Below are 16261 nucleotides of genomic sequence, written 5' to 3'. Positions count from 1 at the left end.
GAACAGTTCTTAAAATAAACTTTTTTGACCATAAATAACCTTTTCTGCATTTGAAAGGTTCCATATGGATGTTCAACGTTCTTCATAGAACCGTTGATGCCAATAAAGAACCTTTTATTTTTAAGAGTGTATACATGTTGAGAAGCTGTGAGTTATTTATAGATGAACTGTAGTAAAAAAAATGAATTTAGACCTTTTTTCTTCAGCTAAACATGGTAATAAATTGTAATCTAAAAAAGGAAAGATTGTTGGGACTGACTACGTGTTGACCTGCATAATAATGCCATTGAGTTTTCCCTCTTCTTTCGGTACTGTTCTCCTGGGGCTTGTTTTAAAACGATGCTATAATGAGCTCTAATATAACAGCAGACACTTGATCTCAAAGCTCAACTCTCATTTGGGGGACGTTTGTGAGTGCTTGATTGGAGGCATGAATGAATCATGTGGAAGGCCTTCATAAAATCCATAGACTCATCATTTAAACATGAGGCATGAGGTTCCTGTCTTTAAGAGCATGAAGTCTAATGCCATTAAATGCAGTGCGCTTTCGTATGTTCAGTTACACTCATGTTTAAAGTAGGAAAGTGCAAAGCTACGTATTTTCATAAATGACTTGGCACTGGGATGTCTCAATGATTAATAGCCCCACTGGCCACTATAAATATGTGCATTTTTGATTTCTGGGTTGTTCATAACACCTTTAGAGTATTTGTGTTATCATAGGTACTGATCTGTTTCTGATCTGGGTTTTTGTGAAGTCTTCTGAGCCAGTCTTTATAGGGGTTTGTTTTTCGGATGTCATGAAGCATCACCTTCTTCATTGCTGTTAAGGTCAAGGAATAGATACGACAGGAGGATGAAGAATAGTGAGAGAGAAGGGAAGAAATGGAGACTGTCAAAATAGATCAGGGAATGAGAGCAGGGGAATGGGGAGATCTCTCTCTCTCTCTCTCTCTCTCACTCACTCTCTTTCTTGCTCTCTCTGTCTGTGTCCTGGTTTTGTTTGATTGATTCCTATGTGTTTTTGGTCTTTAAACAGCTCGGCCTTTGCTGCTTATTTGTTGTCTCTTTTTTCTTCTCACACAAGCGTACTTCACATCAGCTCACACTTGTCTAACGTGGATGTGGCTCAGAATAATGCTTCTGTATTATTTAACTGCTTTGCAGAGGCCTGTTTACTACAGTAGTTGTCCAGCTTTTGAGCTATTTTTCTGATCGCGGATGTATGCGTTGTATTTTTCTTTAAACTGTTTTACAGTTGCTTTCATATCATTCATACCTCTGGATTTAATATTTATACAGCAATAATCAAATATGGTAATAAAATATGAACTGAAGTTTAAGGGACACTTTTTATAATTATTTTAAGAAATGAAGAAACTTTTTGCACTTGAGGAATTCATTTTACTGATAATTTGCATTTATATATATATATATATATATATATATATATATATATATATATATATATATATATAGATTAATGTTAATGTACATAGACAACTACAAGTAAGTCATTGGTTGATTTCCTGAGAAATGTAAACACTTCTTTCAACATGAAAGCTCTGTTTGTTTGAGCAGATTCGCATCGCAACGTTGGCTTAACCAATGGGTGTGTGTTTGGGGTGGGACTATCTGTATGGCTGAACAGTGAAAAACGGGTGTGGAAACCTGTTTAGAAAATTAGTTTATCAATATTTTTGCAGTCCCATTTGGTTCTGGTAGTAGTACAGAAATGACACACTGCAGCTTTAAGCAGTTTAACTCTTCGTGGCCTTCGTATTTTCACTAGCACACAATGATGGTGAACGTCAGAATGCGTCATGCCGTCTGTCTCCTAGCAGAGCATATTTACTGCAGCTCTCCAGACTTCTGGGTGCTTGCTCCATGGAGACCCCCAGAATTAGGCCTATGACGAACAACTTATTCAAGGGAACCTGAGCAGCTTTTGTACAGCTTGTTGATTTGATTATTTTTGTGAATTATTATTTTTTTTTTTTAATAGCTTCTGTTTGTTTAGATAGTCCAGACATAACATTTCACATCTATTTCATGGTCTACATAGTTACATACAGTGCATAATATTCAACAGTCATCAACAGCTGAATGTGTGATGTTGTTTGCCATACTAACCTGACTGAACTAAAGCATACTAACCTGACTGAACTAAAGCATACTAACCTGACTGAACTAAAGCATCCTGTTTATAAAACTCTGAGTTGATCTCTAGTGACAGGTCAAATTCCTTCTTGTTTGTATATTAACTTGCTTTTTGAATCCATTTTGGTAAATTATTGCTGAGTAGAAGTTATAATTTGAACTATTGCTGTTACTTGTGCTCCTGAGTATAAGAATGCAAGACATACGAATACAAAAGACACACAATTCTTGATTAGCATTTCTGGCGCATTTGATGCATACTAAACTATGGCTACACGATTAATCGAACGCGATCATCATGCACATCATGTCAGTAAAGCCGGTTCTGTGATCAGTAGTAAATCTCTATCACCTTCTTTTAGTTGGAGCAGCATTTACTACACAGAGCTGTAGTTCATTGACAAGCTACGCAAAAAAATCGCAGAAGATATAATCGTACGATTATGAAATCGAAGAACTCGAAAAAAATTACTTGCTCCTCAGAGCGAGCAGACGAAACACAATAAATGATGTTATTGCTTTCGGAGGCGGATGCATGCTGCTGTTTGGGAACGCAGTCGTGTAAGACATTATACAGAAATACTTAGATGACAGACTTTGCTCAGGCATTTCAGAACGACAATAACAACATTTCAGATGCTGTGGAACGAGATCACGCAGTCCGCTGCTAGTCAAGGTATTCCGCTTCATAGCGCAAAGTCAAATTTTTTTTAAATGCGCTTAGAGGAATTTATTTGCAAAATGCATTTCCATCTCCCATTATTCGCATTAATCCTTTTTCGCACAAGTCAAAAACCACCTCAAGCGAGCATAAAATTTTTTTTGCGAATTAAAGAATTTTTATCCGAAATTTGGTGTTTCCATCACTCGTTTCTCATTCGATACTTCAAAATGCGCATTAAAACAGGGTGATGGAAACATATTCCTGCACTTGAAAAAAACGTCGACAGAATGAAAAGAAAGCCAACAGAATTTCGGAAAGCGCCTGGACATCACGCAGCACCACCGAAGTGGGTCTTCGAGGAATAGACGGCACGGACGGGATCGCAGTGGCGGTGGGCTGTAGTGAATGACATTAGTTGGCTTTGGCTTGTCTCTAAGCTAGACGGCTACGTGCCTGTAATAAATATGATTATGCATCACTCCAGTAGAGTTATTGTAAGCCAATTTTACATTACACAGTTCACACAACACTTTTTAGTTTTCTTCTAATTCAAAATAAACCCCCACACCTTGCTCATCTTTCGCGTGGTCACTTTTGAGCTCGCCACAACTTACATGAAGAAAACTCATGCGAGGCATGAGATAAAAATGTAGTTTACGTCCCGAAACACTTTTAAAAATAATTTATTATATTTCAAATGTTATATTATAACTTATTTAAAAAATTTTAAATGTAACAATGGGAATTTGATAGTTATATAAAATGATGGTAATTTTTAATAATCATGTTTTTTTTTTTTTTTTTTTTTTTTTGTGTGTAATCGATTATTGTTTTCAGTGTTGACTAGTAGGTGCTGTACCGTTTAGTTGACTAGTCGAGTGAGACGGGTACCAATGGTCAGATTATAGACAAAAGAATAATGATTAGCAGCAGTTCAGAGTCAAGTTTGCAATACAAAAGAACCTTTTCATTTTCACAATCAGTCCTTTATGTGTGAATGGCTCATAGTCTGAAAACTTTAGCATGATGTGGAAAAAAATATTGGAGTCAGTTTGTTACTTTATTTTATTAGTATTCATTTATTTTATTAAACTGGATAGATTATTACACCTTTTTATATTTTATGTGATGTCGTGATTTGATAAAAACAAAGGTTTATTATTGTGTGTTCCTTTGGCATTTAATTTGTTGAATAACTTTTAAATTTGCTTATTGAAAGAACAACAGCAGCAGTATTTGAAACATGTATTTGGTACTTGCTATCTGTTATCTTTACTCCTCCTTTCATTCTTTTCATGGCTTTGGAAAACTTGCATCTGATGTTTCTCTAAGTCGCTTTTTGCATAACTCGGTCGTCGGTACCAAGCTTCATTGCAATTTTTTTCCATGAATTAAATGGTTTCTCTGAATCTTCAAAGTCTGTCCACGAGTGATCGTACAGGTGCGGATATATCTGTTGCAGCTCAGCTATTCGAAACAGTGTATTTATGTTGCTACTTGGAGACATTGTTCTCTTGACGCCTGCCTTCCGTTGAATGAGAAACGACCCGGGAAAAAAAATTGCACGTCAAAGAAGGTGGAGTCCGAGAACACACCCACCGATTGCGTAACCGCCACGAACCAATGGAAACTCAAAGGTGTTTAGGAGCCAAAACGAACTCCCCCAGAAAGTTCGCTTTGGTCAGCTGTTTCGAACTGCCGAAACAAACTCAAAATGAACTTCGTTTCAGCCTGATTTTGTTCGAAATTATGTCATCAATTCGTTCTTCGGTTTCATTTGAAGTATTTCGGGACCTTTAGTGTATATGTACAGCTAAATTCACACGTTACAAAAAGCAAAAACGCAATTTGAATGCATCAAATTTTCTAAAAAAATAAAATAAAAATCAAGACTTTGTTTTCTGCAATATCGCCCAGTCCTCCTGAGCACCAACAAAGGAACCAACATAGGCCTAGCTGCCTAACCTTCAAAATATCAGACATCCACACATGAAAGAGCCTTGATTTGGCGGTTGAGCTTAATCTAATTGCACCATGGGGGAATACGTCTTTTGGTGTGTGATAGGGATCAGAATGATCTCTCTTGGATTGGCATTGGCTCTGAACTGCTTCCCGGACAGCTCAGGGTAGTAAAAGCTCTGAAACGGGGGCATGCTTAGGACTTCTGCTGCAGCTTTGTTATTTGTTCGTTGCAGAGACCCGATTAGGCCTGAATGAGCCAGATAGCAAGCATGTGGCAATAAGAGGCCCCTTTACCTCAAACACATGATTCACGTATGAGTCTGATCAATGACTATCCGCCTGCTGCTCTACAAAAGGAGGGTCCAATCACAATCACTGGGCTTGTGTGGTAAGAAAGTGGCAGGGCTGTAGACATGTGGGCTTGAATCACAGCAACCCTCTGCTTTTGTTCTTGTTTGGCTTTGAGTGGAGGGGCTTTTGGGTCTGGTTAAAGTTGTAGACATGTAACAAACACGCATCTGACCTTGTGTGTGCGTATCTTTGTATTGTGAGCCTCACTTTACGTCACTAGCTCATTTCCTGTCTGGTCACACCAAAAGGAAATAAGTGACCTCACAACAACCCTGTTGTGTGTATTGTTTTTTTTTTTTGCTGGCATATGTTATGCAGTTGTTTGAAATTCAAGTCTTAAAATCATTCTCAGCAACATGCAATGGCTCTTTTGTCTTCTGTGAGCTACTGAATAGTTTGTGGTTGCTTCCTGCGAGTAAATGGCTCTTTGCTGGGGATTTGGAATGAAAGCGGAAAAATTATTTTTCTCTACAGGAGTGGATTTGAACCAGGCCTTTTCCACTGTCCGCTTAGCTTGTGTTTCCTTATTTGGACTGGAATAGTATGCTTGATCTTGTAATCGGTTGCCTTCAACGGTTTGCTTTTGAGCACTGGGCTGTGCATGTTTGTGTGATTTTTGGCAAGTTTTTGTGTTTTCGGATGTGAGTGGATTAATGAAACGAACGATTCATCTTTACCACCTCATGATAAATCACCCATTCATCTAGTCTGCTTTACGTTAAATGTCTGGGGCGTAAACGGACATTTTTGAGAAGCGTTTTTGATTTACTGGAGGCTATGTTGTGGGGTCTGAGTACATGTGTTAGCGCGGTGCACGTTAAGTGTCCCAGTTGTGAGTAACCGTGTCAGGCATGCGCTTGGCGTTGCAAGTATGTCCCACGTGTTTATATTTGGTCTCCGGTCTCTATTCAACCTCACTTTGATGTTCCACCCTACAGAAGGAAAACATAGCAAATGGAATTTGTAGAAAATGGAGTTATGATCTTTTGCGAACAAAAGCACCAGAAAGTACCTTAATTGGCTAGTGTTTTCTTTAGAAGTCTTTTTTGCACCTGCACTGAAGACTGAAATAATGGCTCCTGAAATTTAGCTTTGTCTTCACAGGAATAAATTACATTTTAAAATATATTTAAATAGAAAACAGTTATTTCAAGTTATTAATATTTCACGGATTATGATTTTATTTGAAATCGCATCATATGACCCCTTTAATTTACACAGTGAAGAAAATTCAGAGGTTTTATAAATTTTATTACTTCATACAATTTATGTAGCATGTCTTATTTGTTTGTTCTACTGTAGTTTTTTTGTCCTATTACTTGTAATCAGTTTCTTATTCTTGTTTAATCACTTACTGTTTACTTGTGTTCAGTGAGTTTTTTTTTTTTTTTTTTTTTTTTTAATGATAGTATTAGTTTTTTTGTGATATTGACACTGGTGCCTGACAAGAATTATGACATTTCTATGGTATCAAAAATTTTGATATAATAAAAACCTTATTTAAAGGGGTCATATGATGCTTTTTAAAAGACCATTATTTTGTGTATTTGGTCTAACAGAATATGTTGACATGCTTTAATGTTCAAAAAACACATTATTTTTCAAATATTGTACATTATTGTAGGTCCTCTATGCCCCGCCTCTTTCAAACGCGTCGTTTTCTACAAAGTCCCTCCTTCTGACAAGCGCAGTCTGCTCTGATTGGCCAGTTGACCCGGTGCATTGTGATTGGCCAAACACTGCAAGCACTCGTTGGAAATGTAATGCCCCTTTCCATAATCGTGAGCTTCATCTTTCAAAATAAATTTAAAGACAGTTAATAATGTCCTTAGTTTTACCATCAGTTCAAGCCTGAAAGGGGAACAGACTGGCGTGACAGACACAGTGATGAAGCTCGTATATGTTTGCAGTACACAAGCCACTGACGGTTAAGACAGCTGACACCACTGTAATGTGACCATCTCTCTCTCTCTCTCTCTCTCACTCACACACACACACACACACACACACACACACACACACACACATGCGTGCACACGATGCATAAAACTCTGCATTTGAACAGTCAATAGTAGAGCCCGACCGATATATCGGCCGGCCGATATTATCAGCCGATATGAGCTAATTGCATTTAAATCGGCATCTGCGTTTATAACGGGCCGATGAAACATAAAAAAAACAGAGTCTCATGCTTCACTCATGTTATGAGTGTTGCATAGTTTGCCCACCAGAGGGAGCTCTGCAGCTCCCCAGTTGACAACAGCGCCAGAAATCCACTACAGAAGAAAGCTATCAGCCGAGCCACTGAGATGTACTCTTTTGACGGTGAGTCTGTTGTTCGTCATGTGAAATGTCATGTAGATTTAGTTCATACACTGTATATAAAAACAGTGTGGTAGTTCTAGCTAACGGTCCTATCATTATCACTTCTAAATATTCTGTAACATCACTTACAGCCGCTAATGCATTGCTATATTAGATTAGCCACAAAGCTAATACCATGTTTATCAGTGGAAGAGCGTGAACGTTAATAAGAGGTCAAACTATAACGTTAGCGTTTAACTTATTCTAAATATATCTGCAGTGTTTCCCACATAATGACCGCGTAACTGTGGCAGGGGGGCGCGTGTAGTCAATGACTAGAAGTTATGTACAGCGTGCCTCGAAAAAACAACAACTAACATAGTTTCCTTTTTAGCAGGCCCCTTAAATCTTGCTATTAACTTGTTTGAAGGTGGTTCTTCTCAAAATTGACAGCGGTGTGTTCATGACACTAACGTTAACCATTCAACTTCGAATTGATTCCGTAATCTTCCGGTAACAGTAGGCTAACTTTACGTTCGCCAGCGCATGACGATGTTTTGATTCAGACTGCACGAAGAGAAGAGAGGAGAAGATATACGGGTCCGTTGTGAATGTGTCTGTGAGAGCAAATATAGTGTAGTTACAGTAACTACAGTAGGTGCGTCAGAAATGATTAAACCAGAGGGGACATGTAAATAAATGTGAGCTGAACAAGCGCTTTTTTTTCTTCTTTTTTTACAGATTGTTTCAAAGCAGCTTTACAGACATAACAGGAAAATGTTGTAATAATATAGTTAAATATAAGTAGGTAATAGGTAATACCTATTGCTTGACAAATAAAAAATATATATATATATATATTTCTCTATATTTCTCATTTTTGCCTATGTAGGAGATCCCTGTTTATTATTATTATAATTCTAATGATGACATGAGTAATGATACTTGGTGATATTATTAATACACATGCTTATTCTTTCTCTGTCTCTCTTTCTGCCCTACAGATGGCTGAAAAAGGTGAACGCTGTAGCAGCAAAGTGTGGGACTACTTCTGCAAAGATTCCTCTAATGCAGTGTTCTTTTGATCATTAAAAAATATATACTTTTGATGTGCAATTGTTTAGTCATTGAGACTGTAATCTAAGGCTTTTTTTAACATAATCCCTTCTGGAAAATGGTTTATACAGCCCACATACATAGAACAGGCAGATATTTTACTATTGAATTTTGTGTAAGTGTAGTTTATAGGAAATGGGTCTAATATCCAGTTTATTTTCAAAATCAAAATATCGGCTTATAAATCGGCTCTTTTCGAGTTAATATCGGCATCGGCATCGGCCCCCAAAAATCCATATCGGTCGGGCTCTAGTCAATAGCAAATACTTTAATAACAAAACATACTTGCAGTAGCTGATTCAGAAGCACCAGATTGTCGTAGCAAAGTCAGAATTACCTCCTCACATAGGTTCACGAAATGGTTGTCCACGATGCGTTGCTGTTCTGTTGTAAGTAATCTTAAAGCTTCCTAAATGCATCTACTTTCGGAAGGCCAAATAAAGTGATTTTGCTTTCACGTAGATACACACAGCATCTCCCTGACATTGCTGCTTCAACACTAACGGCGGTTACTGAAACCACGCCTTCTTTCTTTGCGTGAACATTTAGGCGGCATTACGCAAATATTCCCACATAGTAATGTAGATATATGGGGGCGTGTTAGAACGAGCCATTTTAGGGGGCGTGGCAGAGTCTTAACTTTGATAAAGAATATCTTTTTGGATTTGAGACTTTAGTTTTTGCAACTTTACAGATCTTCTTCATGCATCAAGAGCTTGTAACACTCCAAAGAGAAACACACCATAAAGTTCCCGTATTGACACCTGATATCAGGATGTGACGTGTAATGCACGAGTCGAAAACGCTAGGCACATTAACATTCACTTAAGCTGGTGAATGATCTCAGCTTCAGTGCGGATAGTGAGGAACTACCTGATCTCTGCTTCATTACAGTTTGCACATATTTTTTTCATCGCGAACGCTGATCTGCCTTCAAAACACCCGGTAAAAGAGTCACACCATAACGTGCATCATCACTACGATACACACTTTACGGCATTGGTTCTGGCTTTTGTTCACACAGAGCTCGTTCCGGGACTGAACCCGGCAATGTTACTAGGTCCCCAACACCGGATCGATCTTGGAATCAATCCCGGGATGTGTTTGCGTTCACACAGAAGGCAATCCGGCAATTTTCCGGGACTAACGTGCAGTGTGAAAGGGGCTAGAGAGATGCAGATGGGATGTTGTGGTGGCGTATGTCTGATAGAAAGAGGATCTGAGAGGAAGAGTGAGGGGGTGTACTGCGCCTCAGATCCTGTGTCTGATTAGAGAGACCCTTTTCTGTCAGCAAGTCTCTTGCTTTTCCCTCCCCCACCTGCCAGACCGCCCAACACACCACACCTACAGCACAGACCAACACACAACACACAAAGACTCTTCCAGGAAGAGCGTTGTTAACATACCTGTTGAGAAATGTAGTGGGAAGTTATATGTCCTCTGTCTAACGTTGCATGTAATTGCAGCCAGCGTTAAATTATGGTATGTCGTTCTTGTCACGTGACATGGCCTGACTGCAGTCGTGTGATTGCTTCCCCTCTTTGAGTGTGGTGTTGTATTTGAACCACAAAGGAAATTTATTTTTCAGACATCTAACAGCAGTATCAAATATTAAAATGATACAAGGATTGGGGGTGGGGGGTGTGGGGGTCTTACAGGGGTAAATGAACTGGTTGTTTCAATTTTTCAAAAGATTTGTATTTTCTTTACTCTTTAATTCAAAATCTATGTCTAAAAGGGTAATATTTTATGTATTTGAGGTCTGAGATGTGGGAACGGTGAAGAGAGAGAGGGCAAACATTTTGCATTTTAGGTCAGCGTTGCCTTCTAATCAGCCAATATTGCCTTAAAAATAACCTGCATAGCACTTCATCTTTTAAAACATTAGATTTTGACCAAATGTATTAAATCTTGATTTATGTAAAATGTTGCAACAAGATTTACAGTTACAGATTACAGTTTTTGACAAACAAGGTAATAAGCTATTAAAAAAAAACTTAAAGTAACTACAATGAGCATGTAAAGCAAATGTCTTTAAAAGAAATTCTGTGCGGAGCATGCCCCCGATCTGCACAATGTTCTCACCTTTTTTACCCCTTACCTGTTTGCATCTCTTAAAGTAGCTGCTTCTTTGTCAGGTGGCCATTAGTAATGCCTTTTCCAAAATCTATCACATTATAACAATCTAGATAATCAAAACTGAGTTTAGTTATCATTTGTAGCAGTGGTAGTTAAGCTAGCAGGCAAATCAGCTAGTGGTATGCAAAGCCATTGGGCTAATCGGTTAGCTTGTGAACTAACTACAAAAGCATTTAATTTTACCAGTTATAGTGTTTGTTTATAGAATATGAAAAGGATTTTCATTCAGTATTTTTTCTAAAAGCATCTTAATTATCATATTGTGAGCGATTTATCAATGATAAATTAATTTATTTTTTATTTATTTACTCTTTTGAGTTGGCAATTTTTATTAAAATGCCATTAATCTTCTGAAAAGGATACTGTGTTCTTGTGACGTATGCAAGATGCATGGCTTCACGTTTAAGCTGTGAATGCAGTAAATGGCTGGTCTTGCTAAGAAAACTGGCATGAAGAAAGTTCAACCTTTGCTTTTGAATCTTTTTGCACACACTCCTCTTTCATCCTGCCCTCACATGCTCCATATTTTGCCCGTAAGCATGTGACTACATGCAACATGTGCCAGTAACACTGCTTTTTGTGTCCTTATAAAACAGAAGCTCCCATGATGCTCCTCTGTCAGGCAGTTTATGCATGATATAGAGGTCAGAACCTCTGCTGGATTAGTCCAGTGATTGGTGCCCAGACTCAAAGCTTAACCTCCATGCCAACATGAACACGTTTTAGGGTCACTGGAGCAGGTCAGCAGTTTTCATGTTTCCAAAGCTTGGGTGTGGTGTTAATTCTAGAGATGCACCGATTGATCGGCCAGGGATCGGAATCGAATCGAGCCAGTTTTCCTCATGATTGGCCCAGATCGGTGACTGGCCGATCAGTCTCACTTCTTTCCGATTTCGAGCCGATCTATTTTGTTACCAGCCGTGCATTCTCGATCTTTTCTCTCCGACGACCCTTTCTCTCTCACACACGTCTCATTCGCACTGGTTAAATATTGCTTGTATTGCACATTTAGTCATTCCCACAGGTTTCGTGCTTACACCAAAAGTGCGTGTACAACAACTGATCTATATTAGTGGAGCGCATAAGCCGCGCTCAGTCTCAAACAGCTTGTGAGCCTCAAATACCAAAATGAGTGGCTAACTGCTCTAAAACGTTCAAATACATAGAAAATTATGTCAAAATGCCATCTTGGTGAGTATGCAGTTAAACACAAGCTGCGTCGAAATGACACATTATACACCATACACTCATCCACTATGTACTTATGCACTATGTACTCAACCATGTAGTGTATGAATTATATAAGGTTATTTTGTCATTCATAATCGGAGTCTGATAGTCCCTCCCCCTTCGTTACGTAATTAAAGCTGTGACAGTTGAGTACAAGAAGTGTCCAACATTCCACGCTTCGTTTTTTCGGTTTTTTAAGTGCATCATCCGGGTGTTTAAAGTACACGTTTTCTTTTTGGAATTTTCAGTGTGAACGCACTACTCACACCATTTATACTACAGAATAGTGCATAAGTACGGTGATTTGGGATGCACCTCCAGTCAGTTTTGGAACGTTAAATAGTTGAGAAAGAGAATGCATGTTGTGTTACAGTATATTGGGTCCGTGGATAAACTCTTAAAGGGACCGCTGTCCAATATCCCTGCTGCTGTCTGTCATGTTAATCAAAGAACAAAAGACAAAGAAAATCACTTTTTGATCTTGACTGAATACGTTTTATAACTTTAATGGTAAGCATTAATTTGTATTTAATTTTTACAATGAAGACTACAGAAATTAAATTTGATAAAAAATTTACAGTTGATTAATTTCTGTGGTATTTCTTACGTGAATAAAAACTTACTTAACCTAAAAAACTTATTCTAATGCATTTATTTGTGCTGTTGTTTGCATTTTTTTTTTTTTTTTTACTTTTTACTTGTTTTTTTATGAAAATAAAACTTTGTGTTGAAAAGTAGATTTTTGTTTGTATATGCTGTCAATTATAGTTCTTAGAACAAAAATCGGAATCGGCAAAAATAGGTATCCGCAGATCACGCTGACAAAAAATCGGAAACGGCCAAGAAAATTGTAATCAGTGCATCTCTAGTTAATTCGCCAGTAGAGGAGTAAAAGAGAACTGAAGCATATGGAGTTAAAACTGATGTTAGTCAAATGTTCTTTTCATCTGTTTGTGAGAGAATTAAAAAAAAACATCCCCAGGCACCACAAGCACTGAAGATCTTAAAAGGCTTTAGTCAGCATTCAGGTCTCCAAACAAACAAACCAAACAAATCGAGTCATTGGCTCCTATAAGAAAAAAACTTAGGCGGCAATTATTTTTTTTATTATGTTTTATTTATACACACACACACACACACACACACACAGTGGTGTGAAAAATTGTTGGCCCCCTTCCTGATTTCTTATTTTTTTGCATGTTTGTCACACTTTAATGTTTCAGATCATCAAACTAATTTAAATATTAGTAAAATATAATAAAAGTGAACAACATGCAGTTTTTAAATGAAGGTTTTTATTATTAAGGGAAAACAAAATCCAAAACTACATGGCCCTGTGTGAAGAAGTGTTTGCCCCCTAAACCTAATAACAGGTTGGGCCATCCTTAGCAGCAACAACTGCAATCAAGCGTTTGCGATAACTTGCAGTGAGTCTGTTACAGCGCTGTGGAGGAATTTTGACACACTCTTCTTTGCAGAATTGTTGTAATTCAGCCACATTGGAGGGTTTTCGAGCATGAACCGCCTTTTTAAGGTCACGCCACAGCATCACAATAGGATTCAGATCCGGACTTTGACTAGGCCACTCCAAAGACTTCATTTTGTTTGTCTTCAGCCATTGAGAGGTGGACATGCTGGTGTGTTTTGGATCATTGTCCTGCTGCAGAACCCAAGTTCGCTTCAGGTTGAGGTCACGAATAGATGGTCGGACATTCTCCTTCAGGATTTTCTGAAATGCGGTATTACTTTTACGCCAGACGTAATGGGACACACACCTTTCAAAAAGTTAAACTTTTGTCTCCTCAGTCCACAGAGTATTTTCCCAAAAGTCTTGGGGATCATCAAGATGTTTTCTGGCAAAACTGAGACGAGCCTTTAGCAGCAGTTTTCGTCTTGGAACTCTGCCATGCAGACCATTTTTGCCCAGTCTCTTTCTTATGGTGGAATCATGAACACTCATCTTAACTGAGGCAAGTGAGGCCTGCAGTTCTTTGGATGTTGTTGTGGGGTCTTTTGTGACCTCTTTAATGAGTCGTTGCTGTGCTCTTGGGGTAATTTTGGTCGGCCGGCCACTCCTGGGAAGGTTCTCCACTGTTCCATATTTTTGCCATTTGTGAATAATGGTTCTCACTGTGGTTCGCTAGAGTCCCAAAGCTTTAGAAATGGCTTTATAACCTTTTCCAGACTGATAGATCTCAATTACTTTCTTTTTTCATTTGTTTCTGAATTTCTTTGGATCTCGGCATGATGTCTAGCTTTTGAGGATCTTTTGGTCTACTTCACTTTGTCAGGCAGGTCCTATTTAAGAGTCTTCTTGATTGCGAACAGGTGTGGCAGTAATCAGGCCTGGGTGTGGCTAGAGAAATTGAACTCAGGTGTGATAAACAACAGTTTTAAGAGAATGTGAGAAATTACAGCAGCTGACAAACACTTCTTCACACAGGGCCATGTAGTTTTGGATTTTGTTTTCCCTTAATAATAAAAACCTTAATTTAAAAACTGCATGTTGTGTTTACTTGTGTTATCTTTGACTAATATTTTAATTTGTTTGACGATCTGAAACATTAAAGTGTTACAAACAAGCAAAAAAATAAGAAATCAGAAAGGGGGCCAACACTTTTTCACAACACTATATATGTGTGTGTGTGTATATATATATATATATATATATATATATATATATATATATATATATATATATGTGTATATATATAATATATATATAATGTATATATATATGTATGTATATATATATGTATATATATATATATATATGTATGTATATGTATGTATATGTATGTATATATATCTTTTAACATTTTAATCATACTTTCATGTATTTATGTTTTGCTTTATCAGCATTTTAATCCATCTTGTAGATGGCCTGGCCTGGGAGCTAAGGTTCACTTAAAGTGGAGCTAAATGTCTTTTCCAACTTGAAATATACAGTCACAAAGAGAATCCAGAATCCAGAATCCAATATCACGGACCATAAGCATCACTTGGCCACTGAGTGTAGTTTGGGCTCCTCCTCAATGCATCCTACAAATGTTGTCTTATGTCTTTCACACATCCAGTCTGTTTTTCTTTAGTAAAATGCAATTTTATAGGAGGAGTTAAATCATATAGACAACAGGTTAAGTAAAAATGCACAGTAGTGCAATAGTGCAAAAATAATATGCATTAACAGAACACAGCATATAGACTAAGATCTTAAAACAGTTTATAACAGTATAACAGTTAACAGTTTCTAAAAACAGAAATAAAAACAGTTCCTCACAAAGAAGGACCTAGAAGTAGTGAACCCTGCACTTATTACATCCCAGGTTGATTACTGCAATTCACTATATATGGGTTTATCTCATTCCTCTATACATCAATTGCAGTTGGTCACATTACTCCTGTTCTCACTTCCTTGCATTATTTACCAGTTAAATACAGAGTCGATTTTAAGGTTGTGCTGCTTGTTTATAAAGCTCTGCATGGGCTAGCACCTCAGTATATTCCTGATCTCCTTATACCATATTCTGTGTCAAGATCTCTCTGCTCTTGTAACCAGTTGCTTCTTTCTGTTCCCCGGTCCTGTTTAAAGACTAAGGATGACCAAGCTTTTGCAGTTGTGGCTAAACAGTGGAATGCACTTCCAGTTGCCATGAGATCCTTTCCCACGTTGGAGACTTTTAAATCTAGATTGAAAACTCATTTATTCTCTTTAGCCTATGGTGTTGCCTGAGAATATTGGGGTGATAAAGTTGTTAATGGTTTATCTTGTATGCTTTTATTTGTATCTTATGAGTTTTTTATTAATTTGTTGTTGCTTTTGATATTGTTTAATTATGTGTATAAATTGTACAGCACTTTGGTACAACAGTTGTTGTTTTTAAAATGTGCTTTATAAATAAACTTAAACTTGAACTTGATTTATATATAAAAAAAATCATAACATTGAAATTTATGATTGAATCTACGAATCTGCTATTTTGCAGACTCTGATTAATTTTACTTAATTTTTCATTTTATTTCTTTATTATTATTAATAAAAAAAATTCTTATAATAATACACACTAAAAATCATAACTATCAACTATAAAGAAGCTGGTATTTTACAGACTATCTTTAGTTTGTCTAACTTGTCTTTTTTTGTTTTTTCTTCATAGATTGTTCGCTTTCAAAATGTGAGCCCAAAGCCGATGTCTCCAATCAAATAACAGGTAAAGAACTTCAAAACTGTTGATAGTTAGTTCATGCTGTGTTCTTAACCCTTTAGCGCGTACGATCACACCGGTGTGATCAGTCTTGGCTGGTCCCTGAAGCGTACGATCACACCGGTGTGAT

General features: G+C 37.5%; 1 protein-coding gene across 8 annotated transcripts in view; it reads left to right on the top strand.

Moving 5' to 3' along the window:
- Window positions 1-16261, top strand: part of trioa (trio Rho guanine nucleotide exchange factor a) — a 95421-nt gene that overhangs the window by 6571 nt on the left and 72589 nt on the right. For 7 of the 8 annotated variants that reach the window (XM_042745967.1, XM_042745962.1, XM_042745960.1 and 4 more), the window contains exon 2: window positions 16084-16137. The exons of the other annotated variant lie outside the window; for it this stretch is intronic. In XM_042745967.1, coding sequence (XP_042601901.1) covers window positions 16084-16137 — 54 coding nt within the window. The remainder of the gene's footprint in view (window positions 1-16083; window positions 16138-16261) is intronic. 8 annotated transcript variants of the gene reach the window in all.

This window comes from Cyprinus carpio, chromosome B19 (assembly GCF_018340385.1).
Source record: "Cyprinus carpio isolate SPL01 chromosome B19, ASM1834038v1, whole genome shotgun sequence".
Classification (NCBI taxonomy): Eukaryota; Metazoa; Chordata; class Actinopteri; order Cypriniformes; family Cyprinidae; genus Cyprinus; species Cyprinus carpio.
Note: the sequence above shows the minus strand (reverse complement) of the source record. Positions and strands in the feature narration are given on the sequence as shown.